The 19,156-nt window shown below is 39.3% G+C and overlaps 1 protein-coding gene across 3 annotated transcripts in view; it reads left to right on the top strand.

Annotated features, from left to right (window-relative positions):
• LAMA2 (laminin subunit alpha 2) overlaps positions 1-19,156 on the top strand; it is a 1,287,603-nt gene that overhangs the window by 652,850 nt on the left and 615,597 nt on the right. For all 3 annotated transcript variants that reach the window (XM_077289387.1, XM_077289386.1, XM_077289385.1), the window contains exon 17: positions 4,632-4,759. In XM_077289387.1, coding sequence (XP_077145502.1) covers positions 4,632-4,759 — 128 coding nt within the window. The remainder of the gene's footprint in view (positions 1-4,631; positions 4,760-19,156) is intronic.

Genomic DNA, 19,156 nt, shown 5'->3' with positions numbered 1-19,156 from the left:
GGCTTGTGTTTTAGATTGTTGTCATGTTGGAACGTCCAAGTACATCCCATGTGCAGCTTCCGGGCTGATGAGTGCAAATTAGACTCCAGTATTTGCTGATAACATCCTGAATTTTTCTTTCCTTCAACTTTGACCAAGTTTTCTGTGCCTTTGTAGCTCACACATCCCCAAAACATCAGCGATCTACCTCTGTGCTTTACAGTAGGAATGGTGTTCCTTTCTTCATAGGCCTTGATGAACTCTCTCTAAGTGTAACATTTATGGTTGTGGCCAAAAAGTTCAATTTTAGTCTCTTCACTCCAATTTACCTTGTTTCAGAAGTTAAGGAGATATACTTTGTGGCATTTGCACAGTAATGGCTTTCTTCTAGCGAGTCGACCGTGTAGCCCATTTTTCTTCAAGTGCTTTCTTATTGTGTATCTTGAAGCAGCCATACTGCTAGTTTTCAGAGAGTCCTGTATTTCAGCCAATGTTATTTGTGGGTTTTTCTTTGCATCCCGAACAATTTTCATGGCAGTTGCGGACAACATTTTTGTTGGTCTACCTAACTGTAGTTTTGTTTTTACAGAGCCCCTGATTTTCCATTTGTTAATCACAGTTTGAATGCTGCTGACTGGCATTATCAATTCATCGGATATCTTTTTGCAGCCCTTTCCTGTTATATACAGTACAACTATCTATTCCCGTAGATCCGTTAACAATTCTTTTGCTTTCCCCATGACTCACCAGAAATGTCAGTGGCTGGATGAAAGATGCAAGAGTCTGTCTGGATCCCAGAAACTCACTCAGATTTTATGCACATACACTGATTATAAGCAAACAGGTCACAGATGAGGATGTTAACTTTAGTAGCCATTCAAACCCCTTTGCATAAACTTCTGTGCATGTTATCAAATCAAAATCACCAGGGTATGTGAACTTTTCATGAGGGTTGTTTGGATGTTTTGGGTTGTTATCATGATTTAAAAAGAGAAAACAGTAGTTTGACAATAAATGGCTTCACCTATCCACTAAGCATGAGTGGAGAAAAATTTTTGGTGTTATAATTCATATTCTCTGAAAAAAGGACAATAAAGCAAAAATGCTACTGGGGTATGTCAACCTTTGAGCACAGCTGTGTATTCAGCATGACTGAAAGTGGTAAAATCATTAATTGCCACCACAAATACTTACAGTAATTGTTAAAATTGTGGAAAATAAATCCTGATCCTGAAGTAGAGGGATATTGAGGTAAGATGTAGTTTTTATCCACAAATGTACTAATTCGCTTCTGGAAAACCTTTAGAAATGAATGATAAAATCCAAAAGGAAATACATACAATACTTTTGTACTACAAAAAAATTGGAGTTGGATCCTACACAGTGCTATCACAAGGAACTAAATAAGTTGGTATCTTGTCTGCCTGACAAACACATAAGAACTGATGACCTGATACCAGAGAGTCCAAGAATAGGGACATTCTACATGCTTCCCGAAATCCACAAATCGGGAAATCCAGTGAAATTAATTATTTCATGTGTGGGCACCCTTACTGAGCAGGTATCTGGATGGGTAGAGGGTTTTCTTAAAATACTGGTAAATGATACACCCAGCTACTTCAGGATACAACTGACCTATTAAATAAACTAGAAGCAATAAGACCTTTACCAAAAGGAACCATCCTGGCCACCATGCATGTGGAATCTTTGTACTCTAATATCCTACACTAGGATGGATCAAATGCCTGCAAAGCCTTCATGGAAAACACAGGGAATTATGCTGATTCTGTGGTGACAATTACAAAATTCATCATCACCCACAATTAGTTTATATTTGACGACAAGATCTACAGGAGACTGGTACAGTGATGGGAAGTAAAATGGCTCCACAGTATGCAAATATTTTCATGGCCAAGCTTGAAAGTGAATTTTTGTCCTCACGTCCCATCAGGCCTCTGGCCTACTACCGTTACATTGATGATATTTTAATCATCTGGACGGAGTCTGAGACACAGCAAAAGACGTTCCATGAACAGTTTAATCAATTTACTCCCACCATCAACTTAATACTCAACTACTACTGAACTGAAATTAACTTTTTGGACACCATCATTAAGCTACAGAACAATTAAATACAGATACCCCTGTATCAGAAGCCAATCGACCGTCCAACATACCTTAATTGGTGCAGTTTCCATCCAAAACACATAAAAAACTTTATTGTCTACAGCCAAGCCATCAGATACAATCGTATATGTACCAACACCATGGCTAGAGATAAACACTTTGGTTGCCTCAGAAAGTCCTTTTTGAATCAGGGCTACCATCCAAGAACAAATGAAAACCAAATTACAAGAACCACCAGAATATCAAGGAATCATCTCCTACATTGGAAAGCTAAAGAACAAAATAACCGGGTGCCTCTAGTAGTCACCTAAAATCCAAATCTGGAGGTGCTAAGGGGAGCCGCACGGAAATTACAACCTTTGCTAATAAAAAGGATGCCCGATTACAATCCATATTTCCAGACCCCCCCACTACTGTGTTTTAGGCAGCCCCCAAATTTAAAAAGCATCATTGTCAGAAGCTCCCTATACTCTACAACAGCTACAGGAACCTTTCCTTGCCAGAAAAAATGTAAAACCTGTCTGTTTATAATGACCACGGACAAGATAAAGATCCCCAATTCACATCAGGATTTCAAGATCCCAGGTACTTTTAGCCGAATCACATCTATTGTGGTGTACTTAATTATATGTGCTAAATGTCCAACTGGGGGTCTGTATGTGGGGGAGACAGGGCAAAAGCTTAGAACAAGGTTGAATTCTCATCGCCACACAATAAGAGAAAAAAGAATGGATCTAACTGTGGCCAAACATTTCTATATATCTGATCACAGCACCATGGACTTGAAATTACTTGTATAAAAAGGTAACTTCAAATCTCAGAGAAACAGAAGTGTCTGTGAGTATAAACTTATGACAACCTTTGACACTCTCAGTACAGGAATTAATGTGTCCCATGGATTTATGTCTTTTTACAACAATTAAGAAATTTGCACCTCAGACCTTGTGGCGGCATCACAACACAGAACCAGACCCCAATCAGAGGACAATAAAATTTCACACTCATTATCTATGAACTGTTCCAATATTTATGTTTATCCCTCTCCCATAATGATAGTTCTGCTTCACGTCATTTTTCTTATCTATTGCATTATTTCTCTGCATGTGTTGTGTATAAATATGTGATTCTTCAGATTTTGTATTAGTCTAACCTGATGAAGAGACATGAGTATTCTCGAAAGCTTGCAATCTGTTACCATTTTTTCAGTTAACCATTAAACGGTATCAACCACTGATGACTCTCAATTCTAAATATTTTTCATACTTTTGTACTAGAAGATGCATTTTTATCAAGAAAATTCTTGCTAAAAATAGTGTATGTCTTATAGTCCATAGGTAGCTTCCGATAATGGAGAACTCTGACAGTGTTCTTCCTGACCACAGGAGGGACCATGCAATTGCACAATTATCTCTCCTACTCCCTTACACTGCTCAATGTGAAAAGTGTGAGACAGGAGAAAAAGGATGTGTGTTAACATAGCAGAGTTATGTGAGTGCATGAAGCTTTTCATATTTTCATAATTGTTTACACTTTTATTGACAAATACATCAAGTTTATGCAAAGGCTCAATATTTATAATGTTTAATCATATTCTTCAAGAATTTTGCAATTTGCCATTCCATGCTGGATATCATCTTCTGGGACAATTATTGACTGATATAATTAGTCAGTGCTTGGACTTTGTCACAATTTCTCTATTTGTTTTTGTCACTCTGCTTTTTGAGGATTGATCGCAGCTTCTAGGTACGATTAAGATGTGGGTAGCTTCCTGGCCATGGACCTAAAATTTCAGTGTTTCGGTCATGGAGTCACTTAGTTATCATAAAGTTTTACCTGGTGACATAATGCTCCATCATACTGGAAAAAGCACTGATCACGAAATTTCTCCTGGATTGTTGGGAGAAGTTGCTTTTGGAGGAGGTTTAGATCCCATTCTTTATCATGGCAGTGTTCTTAGGCAAAATTGTAATTGTGCAAATTTTCATGGATAAGACGCAACCCCACTCAAAAATTGTATTAGAATGCTTACTATTGGCATGACACAGAACTAATGGTAGTACTCATCTTTTCTTTTCCAGACAATCAGTCTTTTAGATATCTCAAAGAGTCTGTAGGGGCTTTATTAGAGAAAACAACTTTACCCATGTCTTCCCCAGTTTAGACCCTGTACTTTTTGCAAAGTTAGCAGAAGTTAGCAGAAATCTAGAAAAATAAGGGTCACCACTGTAAATATTGAGTCTTTGAATAAACTTTATATATTTGTCAATACAACTTTAAAAACCTATGAAATGCTTATAATTGTACGTAAGTATAACCATAGAAACCTTTAAAACATCTGACTGAATAATGTTAAACTACTGAAGAAGCAAACTTTGTGAAAAAAAATGTTTCAGTCTCAAAACATTGAGACCATGATTGTGTCCTATTTTTATTAGAACACAAAGAAAATACACTCTACATGAATATTTGACACTTGTCATCCATCACATACAGCGAATATTTACTGATATTCCGATTTCTTTTAGAACTGCAGACATAATACCTATGGACGATACTGTGATTACTGTCTACCAGGCTTTTATGGCAATCCAACAGATGGGACGGATGAGGACTGTTTGCCATGTGCTTGTCCTATGAGCATAGCCTCGAACAAGTAAGTGGTAATGTTGGTGTGTTAAGCAACTCAGTGTATGGGTCTTTAACAACTCAGTGTATCCTCCTCACTACCTTTCAAAAAGTATAGAGCAAATCTACATATGCTTGTAGCAGACATACATTTGCTTTTCTCGTGCATAGACAGTCAAAGATGCAACACATTTATTCAGAGGCCATTGCCTCTCAATTAATTTGTTGTATTTTACTCCTAAGTACTCTAGAGAAAGACTGGTGTATAAAATGTGAAATGGCATTCTTGTTTAAATTGCTCTAGAGACTAGAATAAGTTTTTCAATACAGTAGTCAATCATGTATTATACTGCATTTTTTGCTTTATAAGACACACCTGATTAGAAGATGCATCTAGGATTTAAAGGAGCAAAATAAGAAAAATAAGAGAAAAAAATCTGTGGATGTTGCACTGTTATGAGGGATTCGTGGATATTGCACTGTTATGTGGGATCTGTAGATGATACACTGTTATGTGGGATCTGTGAATGTCACACTGTTGGGGAGATCTGCGGATGTTGCATTATTTCACAACCCTCAGCACCCGCCAACATGATTCACCTCCCGCTGCCACAATTCACCTACTGCCACTCCCACCGCCATGATTCAAATCCCGCCACTTCACATGACCGCACAGTCTGTCAGCCACAAGCTTCCCCTATGCCGCAGATAGTGAAAGCACAGATTGTGCTTTCATGTAAATGTATTTGTTCGCTTTATAAGACACACTGAGATTTCCCTTGACTTTAAGTGGAAAAAAGTGTGTCTTACAAAGCAAAAATTATGGAACTTGTTTGCAATTTTGTAATAGGCTGGGGTAAACTGCATGTTCTAACTTTACTAAAATATTAAACCTGAGAATTTCAAGGCCATTTAGCATTTTTTAACAAATTCAGCATATACAGCTCTGGCAAAAATTGAGAGACAACCGCAAAATGTTCAGTATGTCTAATTTTTCTTTTGATAGGTAGATTTTTGAGTAAAATGTAAATTGCTCTTTTATTCTATAAACTTCTGACAACATGTCTCCAAATTTCCAAGCAGTACCGTACATACTCGAGTATAAGCCGAAATTTTCAGCCCATTTTTTTGGGCTGAAAGTCCCCCTCTCGGCTTATACTTGAGTCATACCCGGGGGTCGGCAGGGGAGGGGGAGCGGGGGCTGTCTAGTTATACTTACCTACTCCCGGCGCGGTCCCTGCAGTCCCTGCTTCTTCCCGCGCTGCATCTTCTTCCTGTACTGAGCGGTCACATGGTCTCGCTCATTACAGTCATGAATATGCGGCTCCATCTCCCATAGAGGTGGAGCCGCATATTCATGACTGCAATGAGCAGTAACGGTGACCACTCAATACAAGAAGAAGATGCAGCGGTGGAAGAAGCAGGGACCGTGCCAGGAGCAGGTAAGTATACGGGGAGGGGAGCGCTGCACGATATTTACCGCTCCTCGTTCCGGTGCGGCTCAGTCATCAGCGTCCTCTGGCTGTGATGCTCAGGTCAGAGGGCGTGGTGACATAGTCAGTGCGCTCCCTCTGCTGAGCATCAGTGCTGGAGACGGAGCTGCACGAGGAGCGGGTAAATATTGAAAGCGCCGGCGTCCTGAGCGAAGAGAGGTGAGTATGTGATTTTTTTTTTATTGCAGCAGCAGCAGCATTATATATTGCACAGCTTTATATGGAGTATCTATGGGGCAATAATCAATGGTGCAGAGCATTATATATGGCACAGCTTTCTATGGAGCATCTATGGGGCCATAATGAACGGTGCAGAGCATTATACATGGCGCAGCTTTATATGGAGCATCTATGGGGCCATAATGAATGGTGCAGAGCATTATATATTGCACAGCTTTCTATGGAGCATCTCTGGGGCCATAATGAATGGTGCAGAGCATTATACATGGCACAGCTTTATATGCAGCATCTATGGGGCCATAATGAACGGTGCAGAGCATTATATATGGCACAGCTTTCTATGGAGCATCTATGGGGCCATAATGAATGGTGCAGAGCATTATATATTGCACAGCTTTATATGGAGCATCTATGGGGCCATAATGAACGGTGCAGAGCATTATATATGGCACAGCTTTCTATGGAGCATCTATGGGGCCATAATGAACGGTGCAGAGCATTATTCATGGCGCAGCTTTATATGGAGCATCTATGGGGCCATAATGAATGGTGCAGAGCATTATATATTGCACAGCTTTCTATGGAGCATCTCTGGGGCCATAATGAACGGTGAAGAGCATTATATATGGCACAGCTTTCTATGGAGCATCTATGGGGCCATAATGAACGGTGCAGAGCATTATATATGGCACAGCTTTCTATGGAGCATCTATGGGGCAATAATGAATGGTGCAGAGCATTCTATATGACACAGCTTTATATGGAGCATCTATGGGGCAATAATGAACGGTGCAGAGCATTCTATATGGCACAGCTTTATATGGAGTGCCCACGGGGCAATAATCAACGGTATAGAGCATTATATGTGGCACAGCTTTATATGGAGCATCTATGGGGCCATAATGAACGGCGCAGAGCATTATATATGGCACAGCTTTCTATGGAGCATCTATGGGGCAATAATGAATGGTGCAGAGCATTCTATGTGGCACAGCTTTATATGGAGCATCTATGGGGCCATAATGAACGGCGCAGAGCATTATATATGGCACAGCTTTATATGGAGCATCTATGGGGCCATAATGAACGGTGCAGAGCATTATATATGGCACAGCTTTATATGGAGCATCTATGGGGCCATAATCAACGGTATGGAGCATTATATGTGGCACAGCTTTATATGGAGCATCTATGGGGCAATAATGAACGGTATGGAGCATCTATTTTTATTTTTGAAATTCACCGGTAGCTGCTGCATTTCCTACCCTAGGCTTATACTCGAGTCAATAAGTTTTCCCAGTTTTTTGTGGCAAAATTAGGGGGGTTGGCTTATACTCAGGTCGGCTTATACTCGAGTATATACGGTAATTTTTTTTCTGAAAAGGAGTAATGGTCAAAATAAAAAAACAAAACAAAACAGTGCTTTCAGACCTCAAAGAGTGCAAAGAAAACAAGTTAATAATCAATTAGAAACAACAATACTAATGTTTTAACTCAGGAGTTCAGAAATCAATATTTTCTGGAATAACCGTGATTTTTAATCACAGCTTTCATGTGTCTTGGCATGCTTTCCACCAGTCATTCACACTGCTTCTGGCGCAAAAAATGTAAGCAGTTCTTCTTTGTTTGATGACTTGTGACTATCCATCATCCTCTTGATTACACTCCAGAGGTTTTCAATGGAGTTCACGTCTGGAGATTGGGCTGCCCATGACAGGGTTTTGATGTGCTGATCTCGTAATTTTTGCCAGAGCTGTAGATTCTAAACATTGCATAGCCTTTTAATTTAAAATGGCCAAACTGTTAGGGCTAGCGGAACGCACTGAGTAAATAGAGATGTTTTTATTGATATTGGTGCATTCGCAGCCCGGGGTCCACCGTGTAGGAGTACCTGCTGCTAGCAAATGGTGGCACTATATGGCGGTATGGACTAACTCAGTTAATTCACCGAGTAGCCATGAACTCAAAGCACTGCGCCCTGTTAGACTTCACAGAGGCACAGGCTAACTGCCCAAACAGAGAGCAGTCAGTGCTCACGCATGCACACAAAACTCCTCACCGGAGGTGCCAGCATTCTAGGGGCTTATTTCAGCCAGGTCCCTGAATACATACAAACACAAACTTCTCACCGGAGGTGCCAGCATTCTAGGGGCTTATTTCAGCTGGGTCCCTGAACACATTCTCACGTGACCACACTGGCGCAAAGCACATAACAAAGAACAATACTAGCGCATGGCCGTGCGGCCATGCGAGCCTTAAATAGTTGCATCACGTACAGGACCTTCCTAGAAGGACCAATAAGAGGCTGCCACAGAGCGTGAGCACCTACAGGACATTCCTGAAGGACCAATGGCCTTAGCTGTAGTATCTGATAATATGACCCTCGATCTCAACTGATAGATCTTACTGTGGGCATGCTCAGAACGAGAAAAGCAGGACTTAGTCCCAGAAGCGTCTGCTCGCCGCTGCCCAGCACTGACTTCAATGGCAGAAGCAGGAAAGGCAGCAGCAAATCTTTGTACAGAGTCAGACTGAGCGAGACGCCGGGACCAACGTCTCCACTGAGCAGGCTCCACTGCGGCAGGAGAAGAATGGGAGACCGCAGCGGAGATGGCCTGAGATTCCCCCTGTGCAGAGGCGGGAACTCGACCCCTAACACAAAATTTATTTTTTAAATAAATAGCTCTGGAATTTTGTGCTTGGGGATTTTTCTAAAAATCCACTGAACCTGCTCAGAAATAACAATGTATACTCTCCTTATCCATCCCCACCAGTATTGTTCAGGTCCTTCACAGTCTGTTCTGGCAGCACAGAAATGTAACTGCTGTAGCCTATCATTGGATTCAGGAATGATGAATTAGAAATGTAGCCTGACAGTGATTGGCTGCAGTGAGGAAGTCAAATGCTGGAAGAGGAGTGGCAGGGAATTGGTGTGGATTAACCCCTTTACACCACGACCTGTTTTCCTCTTCCTGACTCTTGAATGCTTCAACATATTCAAATGATTTGACTTCTTAATAGTAGTAAATTTAGGTTGATATGATTTGCATTTATTCATAAAAATATTTAAAACCTTGTGGCATATGTGGTGAAAGACTACTGTGTGGGCACACAGCAGGGCTCGGAAAGGAAGAAGCACCAATTGAACTCTGGAGCCAAATTTTGGCTATAATTGATTGCAGATGACATGTTACATTTGAAGAGCCCATGACATGCCAAAAAAGCAGAACCCCCCACATGTGACCCCATTTTGGAAGCTACTCTTCTCAAGGAATTCATCGTTGGGTTTAGTGAGCATTTATAACCCTCAGATGATTACAAGAATTGTATAACACTGAGTCAATGGAAAATTACTCATTTTTTTACACTAAAATGTTGCATTGGCCCGTAGTTTTCAATTTTAAAAAACGATTATAGGAGAAAATAAATGGTACAAGCATTTTCTGAGAGTGCCAAGTCACATTGTCAAAGCCTCTGAGGTGCCAGAACAACAGAACTTCACCATAAGTGACCTCATTTTACAACAAAATCTAACAAAATCTAAGGTTGCAGTGATCATGTTCACACTACGGCTGTGTCACAGAATTTTATACCATTGGGCAGTGAAGAAAAAATAATTATAATTTTGCCACCAAAATGTTGTTTTAGCCCAAGATTTTACATTTTCATAAAAGTGAAAATGGGTAAAAATGGAAATATAATTTGTCATACAATTTCTGCTAAGCATGGCAATACCCCATATTTGGCATTACAGTACTGCTAAATCGCATGGAGAGACTCGGAATGGAAGGAGCGCTATTTGACTCTTGAAGAGCAAATTATTGTAGAACAGTATGCAGACCCCATTTTGTAAATTATTCAAATTTAGAAATGTATCTAAAGATTTAGTGACAATTTTGACTCAATGGGTAGTTTTCAAAAACAACCAGTAGTGAATATTGCTGAGTGGGAATTGCAAATCTGCCATTGTAGTGCCTGTACATTGTAGTACCCAAACAATGTAGTGCTCATACATTGTGCCCAGTTTGTGCTTCAGGAGACATGATCCTGTAATTTAAGCGGGCTCTCATCACTGCAGAAATGCTAAATAAGTGGATGCTAAATGTGGTATAGGCACACTGTGGGGCTCAGAAGATAGGTGGACATTTGGATTTGTGACCACAGAACTCTCTGGTTTTCTTTTCGGGATGAGGAGCCACAGAACTTTTCAATAACCTTGAGTTGAAGCTTTTGTTGAGAACATTTTTCATAACATTTTGGATCGCATTTATCCTGTGTCCTTTCAGAGGTGCACAAAACTGTTTGACCATGCTTTTATGCACTCTTAAAGATGGACCAGATGAGACAGAGTCCACACTGATTCCTTCTGCCTCATAATAGAAAATCTTCCTCAGGAGTTTCCATCGGAATAATGTATTTCAGAGTTTTACACGGAAACCCCAGTGTAACTGCTTGGGGTAAAGTGCAGGATAAGTTTGAGCTGAGCCTTAGTGCAACCTTTGGAGGCAGAATGAACAAATCAACAGCAGGTCTAGAATTGTTTTATTTATTTTTTTATGTCTTTCCTCATGCGGTATAAGCAATAACACAACTTTATTCTTCGGGTCCGTGCGATTACAGTGATACCAGATTTATGTTGCTTTTTTATGCTTCAGTACTATCACATACTTAAAAACTTTTTTGGGCATAATACAATTTTTGCATTGTCATATTCTGAGAGCTTTTTCTATATTTATGCTGACAGAGTCAAGAGCTTTTTTTGTGGGACGATTAGATGCTTTTGTTCGTACTATTTTTGCTCACAAAATATTGTTTTGGTCACTTTTTATTCTTCTATTTTGATTTTTGTGAGGCAGAATGGACAAAATCAGCAATTCAGGAATTGCCTTTTTGTTTTGTTTTTAATGCCATTGACCATGTAGTAAGAAGCCAACTTTATGATTCCACTCATTACGATTACAGTGACACCACATTTATATAACTTTATATTTTGTAACTTTTTCACAATAACACAATTTTATAAAAAAATAATTATTTTTACTTATATTATATATTACTATATTCTAAAACCTATAGCATTTTTATTTTTACGGTGATGGAGCTTTATGGCAGCTTGTTTTTTTGTGGGACAAGATGATGTTTTCAGCTATACTTGTTTTTTATATTAAACTTTTTTATTGCATTTTGTTTGGTGATATGATGAAAAAGCATAGTTTTTTTACAGGTTTTTTTGTTTCATTTTTTTTACGGTGTTCACTAAAGTGGTTAAGTAGTGTAGCAGTTTTATAGTATATTTAAAAACTTTTTTATGTAATCCCTCTATAGAACATCAATGTTCTCTGCCCTGATCACTGATCTAATACTTTGCAATGCTTCTGCATTACAGAGCATTAGATCAGGCAACTTCACAACCAGTAGACGTGTCAGCTCCTGCTCTGAGCAGGAACTTACAAGTCTCAGTACCTGCATTGTGTGACACCATTGTTATCATTTGGCCTAAGGTCAATATTGAGGCAATCGGCACAATCGTGATGTGCCGATCAGAGCAGAGAGGAAGCTCCCTCTGCAACCTGATCAAAGTCGCTGTCACTCTATGCAGTGGCATAAGAGGGGTTAAACACTCATGATCTGTGTTAGCACCAATCGTGGGCATTGCTGAAAGGTGTCAGCTGTGACATAAAGATCTGACACCCAAATTTGATCACGCCGTAATTTGTATAAATTCAGCAAAGAACTATGAGTTAGATATAACTATGGACATAATTGCATTGATAAATAGTTAATACATATATAGGCTCCAATGGAGACCCTTGGCCAAGACAAAACGCACGTCAGGCTGTGCGGGTCCAGCACCTGGGTATGTACTCTTTTGGCAATTGATTACTATAGTAGTTCTCTGCTTGCACAATGATGTTTTGATAAGCACTGGCACATTTGTGGTTCAATAGCTGGGTTGTTTAATACTGTCACTCTCCACACTTTTTATTGCTATTGACCCACTTTCCTTTAATCATTTTATTGTATCTAACTATTTATCTTATAGTGCACTGCGTTAACCTTTTTTCCTATAATGGAATTTCATTTAGGTATATTCTCTATCTATTGCAATAGAGCTCTGTAATTATACTGGGTCTCCATTAGAGCCTATATATATATTTACTATTTATCTAATAATCTCTGTTTTTGCGTAGCAACATATCCGCATGCAATTATGTCCATAGTTATATCTAACTCATAGTTCTTTGCTGAATTTATACAAATTAACTAACAATTATAGTTGGATGGTATGATACACAGAATTTAGCACTATTTTATTAATTTGAAACATATATTCTTTGTATAATCAATATTTATCTCTGTATTGACTGGTCTAACTTGGCTTTTGAGTAAGTGTATTCAACTATTCATGCCCTTGTATGGAACCCTGCACTTTTTTGCCACCTGGTGGCTCTTTCCTTTTATGTCTATTAGTGTTGTAATCATCTTGTTAACAATAAATTATATGCGTTTCTAAATATATTGGGTGTGTATCACATTTTTAGGTTTATATTACAAAGATATATTGTTAAATTGATCAGTATTGAACATTTGACCTCTAAAAAGATTTGCAGATTTAGGCGTTTTGCATATAAACAAAAGAATTACACCCGCAATGCTGGAATATATTGCTTATATGTACTGTACTCCGGTTTCTTCAATATTGTGTTCAGTATGTTTCATTTTATTCTCCTATAAAATATAATCCTTTAGAAGCCTGCTAGTGTCCAACAAAGACTAAAAAACAAACTTATGAAAGTATAGCAGTTGTTACTCACCAATAGGAATATATTATTAATCTTACTGTAGTTAGTGTGACACCAGTCCATATAGCAGTCATGTACACGAGCCATTAGCCAGACAAAATCATTAGTAAAACAAAGGGCAAATATTCTTTGTCCTTCAAAATATAAAAGGAAAATAGCGATTCAAAGAAAATAATCCATTTGTTTGGATTTGATCTTTTTTTGTTTATATGCTGCATTTCTCTATGAAGGAATATGTTAATGAATTTATGATATAGTCTAGTTTTTCTATCCTGAGTAGCAGTTGGTAATTTTTTTCGTCACCACCTGATATTCACAGACATTATGGTAGTCACGTTTTGAATAATTGACTAAAAACACACGCTTGTTTTTGCATCCAATTTTTTTCTAATTTTCTTATCCAAACAAAAAGACTAAACTAGAGGATTATGAATAATAAATGCCACAGGAAATGCTACCTAAGAAGAGCAAACATTTATTTTTCATTATTGTGCTTGTCAAACACAAATGGATTGATTTACATCCTAGACATTGCTGAAAGGATGCACTGACCTGCATTACCAATGAATAGGACAGCTGCAGGTGCCCCGTAAACATTGCTAAACAGCCAAATTAAATGATTGTGTTTAACCTCTCCTAATGCAGTTCTATAATCAATAATCCAAATAGAAAATGTCAGGCTTTAGAAATCTCTCTGATATTTTTTTTGCTTTACCAGCTAGGAAGAAAACTCATAAGTAGTGCAGCCAATGAACTTCTAATAGATTTTTTAACATGCAAATCCTTTGTAATTCCTTTATTTCACTTCTGTTCACATCTATACTGGAACACATTTAACGTGTCAGGGCTCATACCATAAAAAAATGGTCAAATATCAGTCCAGAAAAGTAGGATGAGTGTCATGCGATTTTCTTGTGAGTACAATGCAATTTTTAGCACCTTGCACCCAAATGACTTCTGATTTACATGTGAATGCTATCTGATTGCAATGAGATTTTAACATGAACTTTTACATACAGCACCATATATACTCGAGTATAACCCAACCCGAGAATAAGCCGAGGCACCTAATTTTACCACCAAAAAAATTTGAAAACTTATTGAATCGAGTATAAGCCTGGTACACATGGTCCCCTCATCCTCATCCTTGTATGCATGGCCTCATCATACCCATCCTGGTATGCATGGCTCCTCATCCCTATCCTGGTGTGCATGGCTCGTCATCCCTATCCTGGTATGCATGGCTCGTCATCCCTATCCTTACATGCATGGCTCCTCATCCCTTTCCTGGTATGCATTGTCACATCACTCCTATACTGGTATGCATGGCTTCTCATCCCTATCCTTGCATGCATGGCTCCTCATCCCTTTACCTGTCTGCATGGCTTTTCATCCCTATCCTTGTATGCATGGCTCTTCATCTGTATCCTCGAATGATTGTCCCCCCATCCCTATCCCTGTATGCATGGCTCCATCTCTATCCTTGCATGCATGGCCCCATCTCTATCCTGGTATGATGGGCCCCATCCCTATCCTTGTATGTATGGCCCCATCCCTATCCTTGTATGCATGGCCCCATCCCTATCCTTGTATGCATAGCCCTACTCCTATCCTTGTATGCATGGCCTTGTCCCTATTCTTGAATGTATGGCCACATCCCTGTCCTTGAGTGCATGGCTCGATCCTTATCCTTGTATGCATGGCCCCACCCCTATCCTTGTATGCATGTCCCTATCCTTATCCTTGTATGCATGGCTCCATCCCTATCCTGGTTTGATTGCCCCATCCCTTTCCTTGTATGTATGGCAACATCCCTATACTTGTATGCATGACCCATCCTTATCCTGGTACGATTGGCCCCAACAAAAAACATAAAAAATAAACCATTATACTTACCTTCCTGCGCTCCCTCGCAGCGTCTTGTTCCGCTGGCAGCAGCTGCTTTATGATTATAAGCAGCACATGGCAGGGACGTCATGCGCTGCAGACAAGCAGAGCACAGCTGCCAGAATACTCACCGCTCCCCACCCCGGAACTATGTACGTGGAGGGCAGTGAGTATTCATTACTGTTATGTCGCGCACAGTGTCAGCCGCCGGAGTGGAGAGAGGTGAATATTCATTTCTCATAAGTAGCAGGCACACATGACCACCTGGAAGCTGCAGGAGCCGGCTGCTATGGCTGACACTGTGCGCACTATTTTAGAGAAATGAATATTCACTACCAGGTCAGTGAATATTTATTTCTATTTAGAAGTGGGCACAGGCTTTACCTGCAGCAGCCGACTCCTGCCTCCTGTGAACTGCTGCTCCGTTGCTGCTGCACCGCTCCATCTTCTGTACACCTCACTCAAGTATACGCTGAGGGGGCGTTTTCAGTACAAAAAAGTGCTGAAAAACTTGGCCTATACTTGAGTATATATGGTAATTTTCAATATCATTTACATATAGTTTTTAAAGGAAACATTCTTCTCTCTCACTCTGTCTTCTCACTTGCAGTGGTGCGGTGGCAAATGGGGTGATAGCATTGGGGTTAATGTCACATTTGTACTGTCAGGTGACATCAAGGGGTTAGTAATGGAAATGCACTTATAGGACACTCCCATTACTAACCCCATAGTCAAATTGTGAAAACAATAACACCCAGAATAAAGTCATTTATTTGAACAAATGACACAGACTCCTTTACTAACGCTAAATTAACCAAAATTGTTATACTCACATTACGTCCAAACCACTGAAGCCAATGTCCCTAGTAAAATAATTAAAATAATAAACAACCATATTCCTCATATGTACACCGAAAAGATAATAATCCAATTGTCCTGTAACGCTACATGTGGACCTGCTGTTGATTAGTTTATTCGGCTCACATTTATCCTGTGCTCTACGCTGCATGCTTACGGTGTAAAATTCTGAAATATGTGATTAAGACGGATTCCCTCTAATGAAGCAGATGGAGAAATTTTGAATGATGTCTGACCTATGATCTGGCCTTGTCCATCTTTTTAGGCATGCATAAAAACACGGTTAAGAAAAATGTTGTGTGCCTCTTAAAAGCTGGATACCTCTTAACAGAAGCCACACAGAGTCCAATGTATCAATGCTGCCACATTAGTAATTGAATCACTTAGAGGTTTCATTCAAATAATGTATTTTGTAGATTTAGATGGAAACCCCAGTGCTCAGCATAAAACACAGGATAAATGTGATCCAAAATGTTCTGCATCCCAAAATGTCTCCAATAAAAGCTTCTTCTTAACCAACAAAATACAAGTCCCCACTTAGGTCCATGATCTGTTAACAGCAATATAGAGGGTGATCACATTACTAGTAGCACAAAGGCTATAGAGAATTGATATGGCTCTCACTAAAAGAAATACAGCAAAATATGTGCTTATAAATCCATATGCCCCCTTCTCCTGGTCCTCACAGTGTACCTCACTGTGTAATGGGCACAATGTACAGCCACTACAATGTACTGGGCATTACAATGTATTAGATACTACTTCTCGTTCTGTAAAATATTTATCGAATCAAAATCATTACTATACCCATAGATAAATACCAAGAGGGGTATAATTTCCAAATTGAGGTCAAATGAGGTGGATTCTGCTCTTCTGGCACTTAGCAGAGTCTGTAAATGGAGTCTGCAAACTATTCTAGGAAAATATGTGCTCTAAAAGTTACAAAGTACTTCTTCTCTCTAAAACAGTACTATACACCCACATATGGGGTATTACCATGTTCAAGAGAAATTGTGGAACAAATTATGCAGTCACTTTTACCTATTTCCTGTTGTGGAAATTTAAAATATGGGGCTAAAACAACATTTTAATAGTAAACATTAAATTATTTTTTATCCACCGCTCAATGGTATAAATGTTTGTGAAACACATGTAGCGTCAATATGCTCACTATACCACTGGATGATTTAATTAAGAGGTGTAGTTTGTAAAATAGAGTCACTTATGGGAGTCCTGCTGTCATGACACCTCTGAGGCTCTGTCAGTGTTACATGGCACCCACAAAATATTCCAGGCAAATCTGCACTTTGATATAACCACATATGGGGTGTCACTGTACTCCAGGGGAATTGCATAACAAACTTTATTGTCCAATTTCTGTTAGCCCTTTTGAAAATTACAAACTTGGGGCTAAAACAACATTTTAGTGGAAAAAAATGTAATTTTTCATTTTCACAGCCCAATGTTATACAATTCTGTAAAATATCTGTGTTTTTAAAATGCTCACTTTAACCCTAGAGGAATTCTTTGAGAGGCGATGTTTCCAAAATGGTGTCACTTTTGGGTGGTTTCTGCTTGGCGTCTGTCTAAATGCAACATGGCAACTACAGTCTATTCCAGATTGAATTCCGTAAATCAAACAGCGCTTCTTCCCTTCTGACTTCTGCCATGTGCCCAAACAAAGGTTTCTGTCCACATATGGGGTATCGGTGTACCCAGGAGATATTGTAAAACAAATTATGTGGTCCATTTTCTCGTGTTACCCTTGTGAAAATGAAAAATTTAGGGCTAAACCAACATTTTAGTGAAAAAAAAACATATTTTTTAATTTTCACTGTCCAATGTTTTAAAATTCTGTGAAACACTGTTGGGTTCAAGATGCTCACCACACATATCGATAAATTTCTTAAGGGGTTTAATTTCCAAAATGGGTTCACTTGTGATGTATTCCAGTTTTTAGTTACATCATGGGCTCTGCAAACACGACATTGTGTCCGCTATCGATTCCACACAATTTTGCACTCTAAAAGCCAAGTGGTGCTCCAACTCTTCTGAGCCCTGCCGTTCCCCCAAACAGTAGATTTCTACCCCATATAGGGTATTGATGAACTTAGGAGAAATTACACAGCAAATTATATGGTCCATTTTCTGCTGTTACCTTGGTGAAAATGAAATATTTGGGGCTAAAGCAATATTTTTGTGGGAAAAATTAAAATTCTACTTTTTCCTTCCACTTTTTTTAATTCCTGTGATGCATCCAAAGGGTTAATGAACTTATTGAATGTGGTTTTCAGAACTTTAAAGGGTCCAGTTCTTAAAATTGTGTCACTTTTGGGTATCTTCTGTCATATACAGTGGGAAAAAAGTATTTAGTCAGCCACCAATTGTGCAAGTTCTCTCACTTAAACATAGGAGAGAGGCCTGCAATTGACATCATAGGTAGACCACAACTATGAGAGTCAAAATGAGAAAACAAATGAAGAAAATCACCTTGTCTGATTTGGCAAGATTTAGCTTGCAAAATATGGTGGAAAATAAGTATTTGGTCACCTAAAAACATGCAAGATTTCTGGCTCTCACAGACCTATAACTTATTCTTTAAGAGGCTCCTCTGTCCTCCACTCATTACCTGTAGTAATGGCACCTGGTTGAACTTGTTATCAGTATAAAAGACATCTGTCCACAACCTTAAACAGTCACACTTCAAACTCCAATATGGTGAAGACCAAAGAGCTGTCGAAGGACACCAGAAAAAACATTGTAGCCCTGAATCAGGCTAGGAAGACTTAATCTGCAATAGGCAAGCAGCTTGGTGTGAAGAAATCAACTGTGGGAGCAATAATAAGAAAATGGAAGACATACAAGACCACTGATAATCTCCCTTGATCTGGGCTCTGTGCAAATTCTCACCATGTGGGGTCAAAATTATCACAAGAACGGTGAGCAAAAATCCCAGAACCACACGGGGGGACCTAGGGAATGACCTGCATAGAGCTAGGACCACTGTAACAAAGGTTACAATCAGTAACACACTACGCCACCAGGGACTCAGATCTTGCAGTGCCAGACATGTCCCCCTGCTTAAGCCAGTACATGTCTGTGCCCGTCTGAAGTCTGCTAGAGAGCATTTGGATTATCCAGAACAGTATTGGGAGAATGTCATATGGTCTGATGAAACCAAAGTAGAACTGTTTGGTAGAAACA

The sequence above is a fragment of the Ranitomeya variabilis genome, chromosome 2, assembly GCF_051348905.1.
Source record: "Ranitomeya variabilis isolate aRanVar5 chromosome 2, aRanVar5.hap1, whole genome shotgun sequence".
NCBI classification, from domain to species: domain Eukaryota; kingdom Metazoa; phylum Chordata; class Amphibia; order Anura; family Dendrobatidae; genus Ranitomeya; species Ranitomeya variabilis.
Note: the sequence above shows the minus strand (reverse complement) of the source record. Positions and strands in the feature narration are given on the sequence as shown.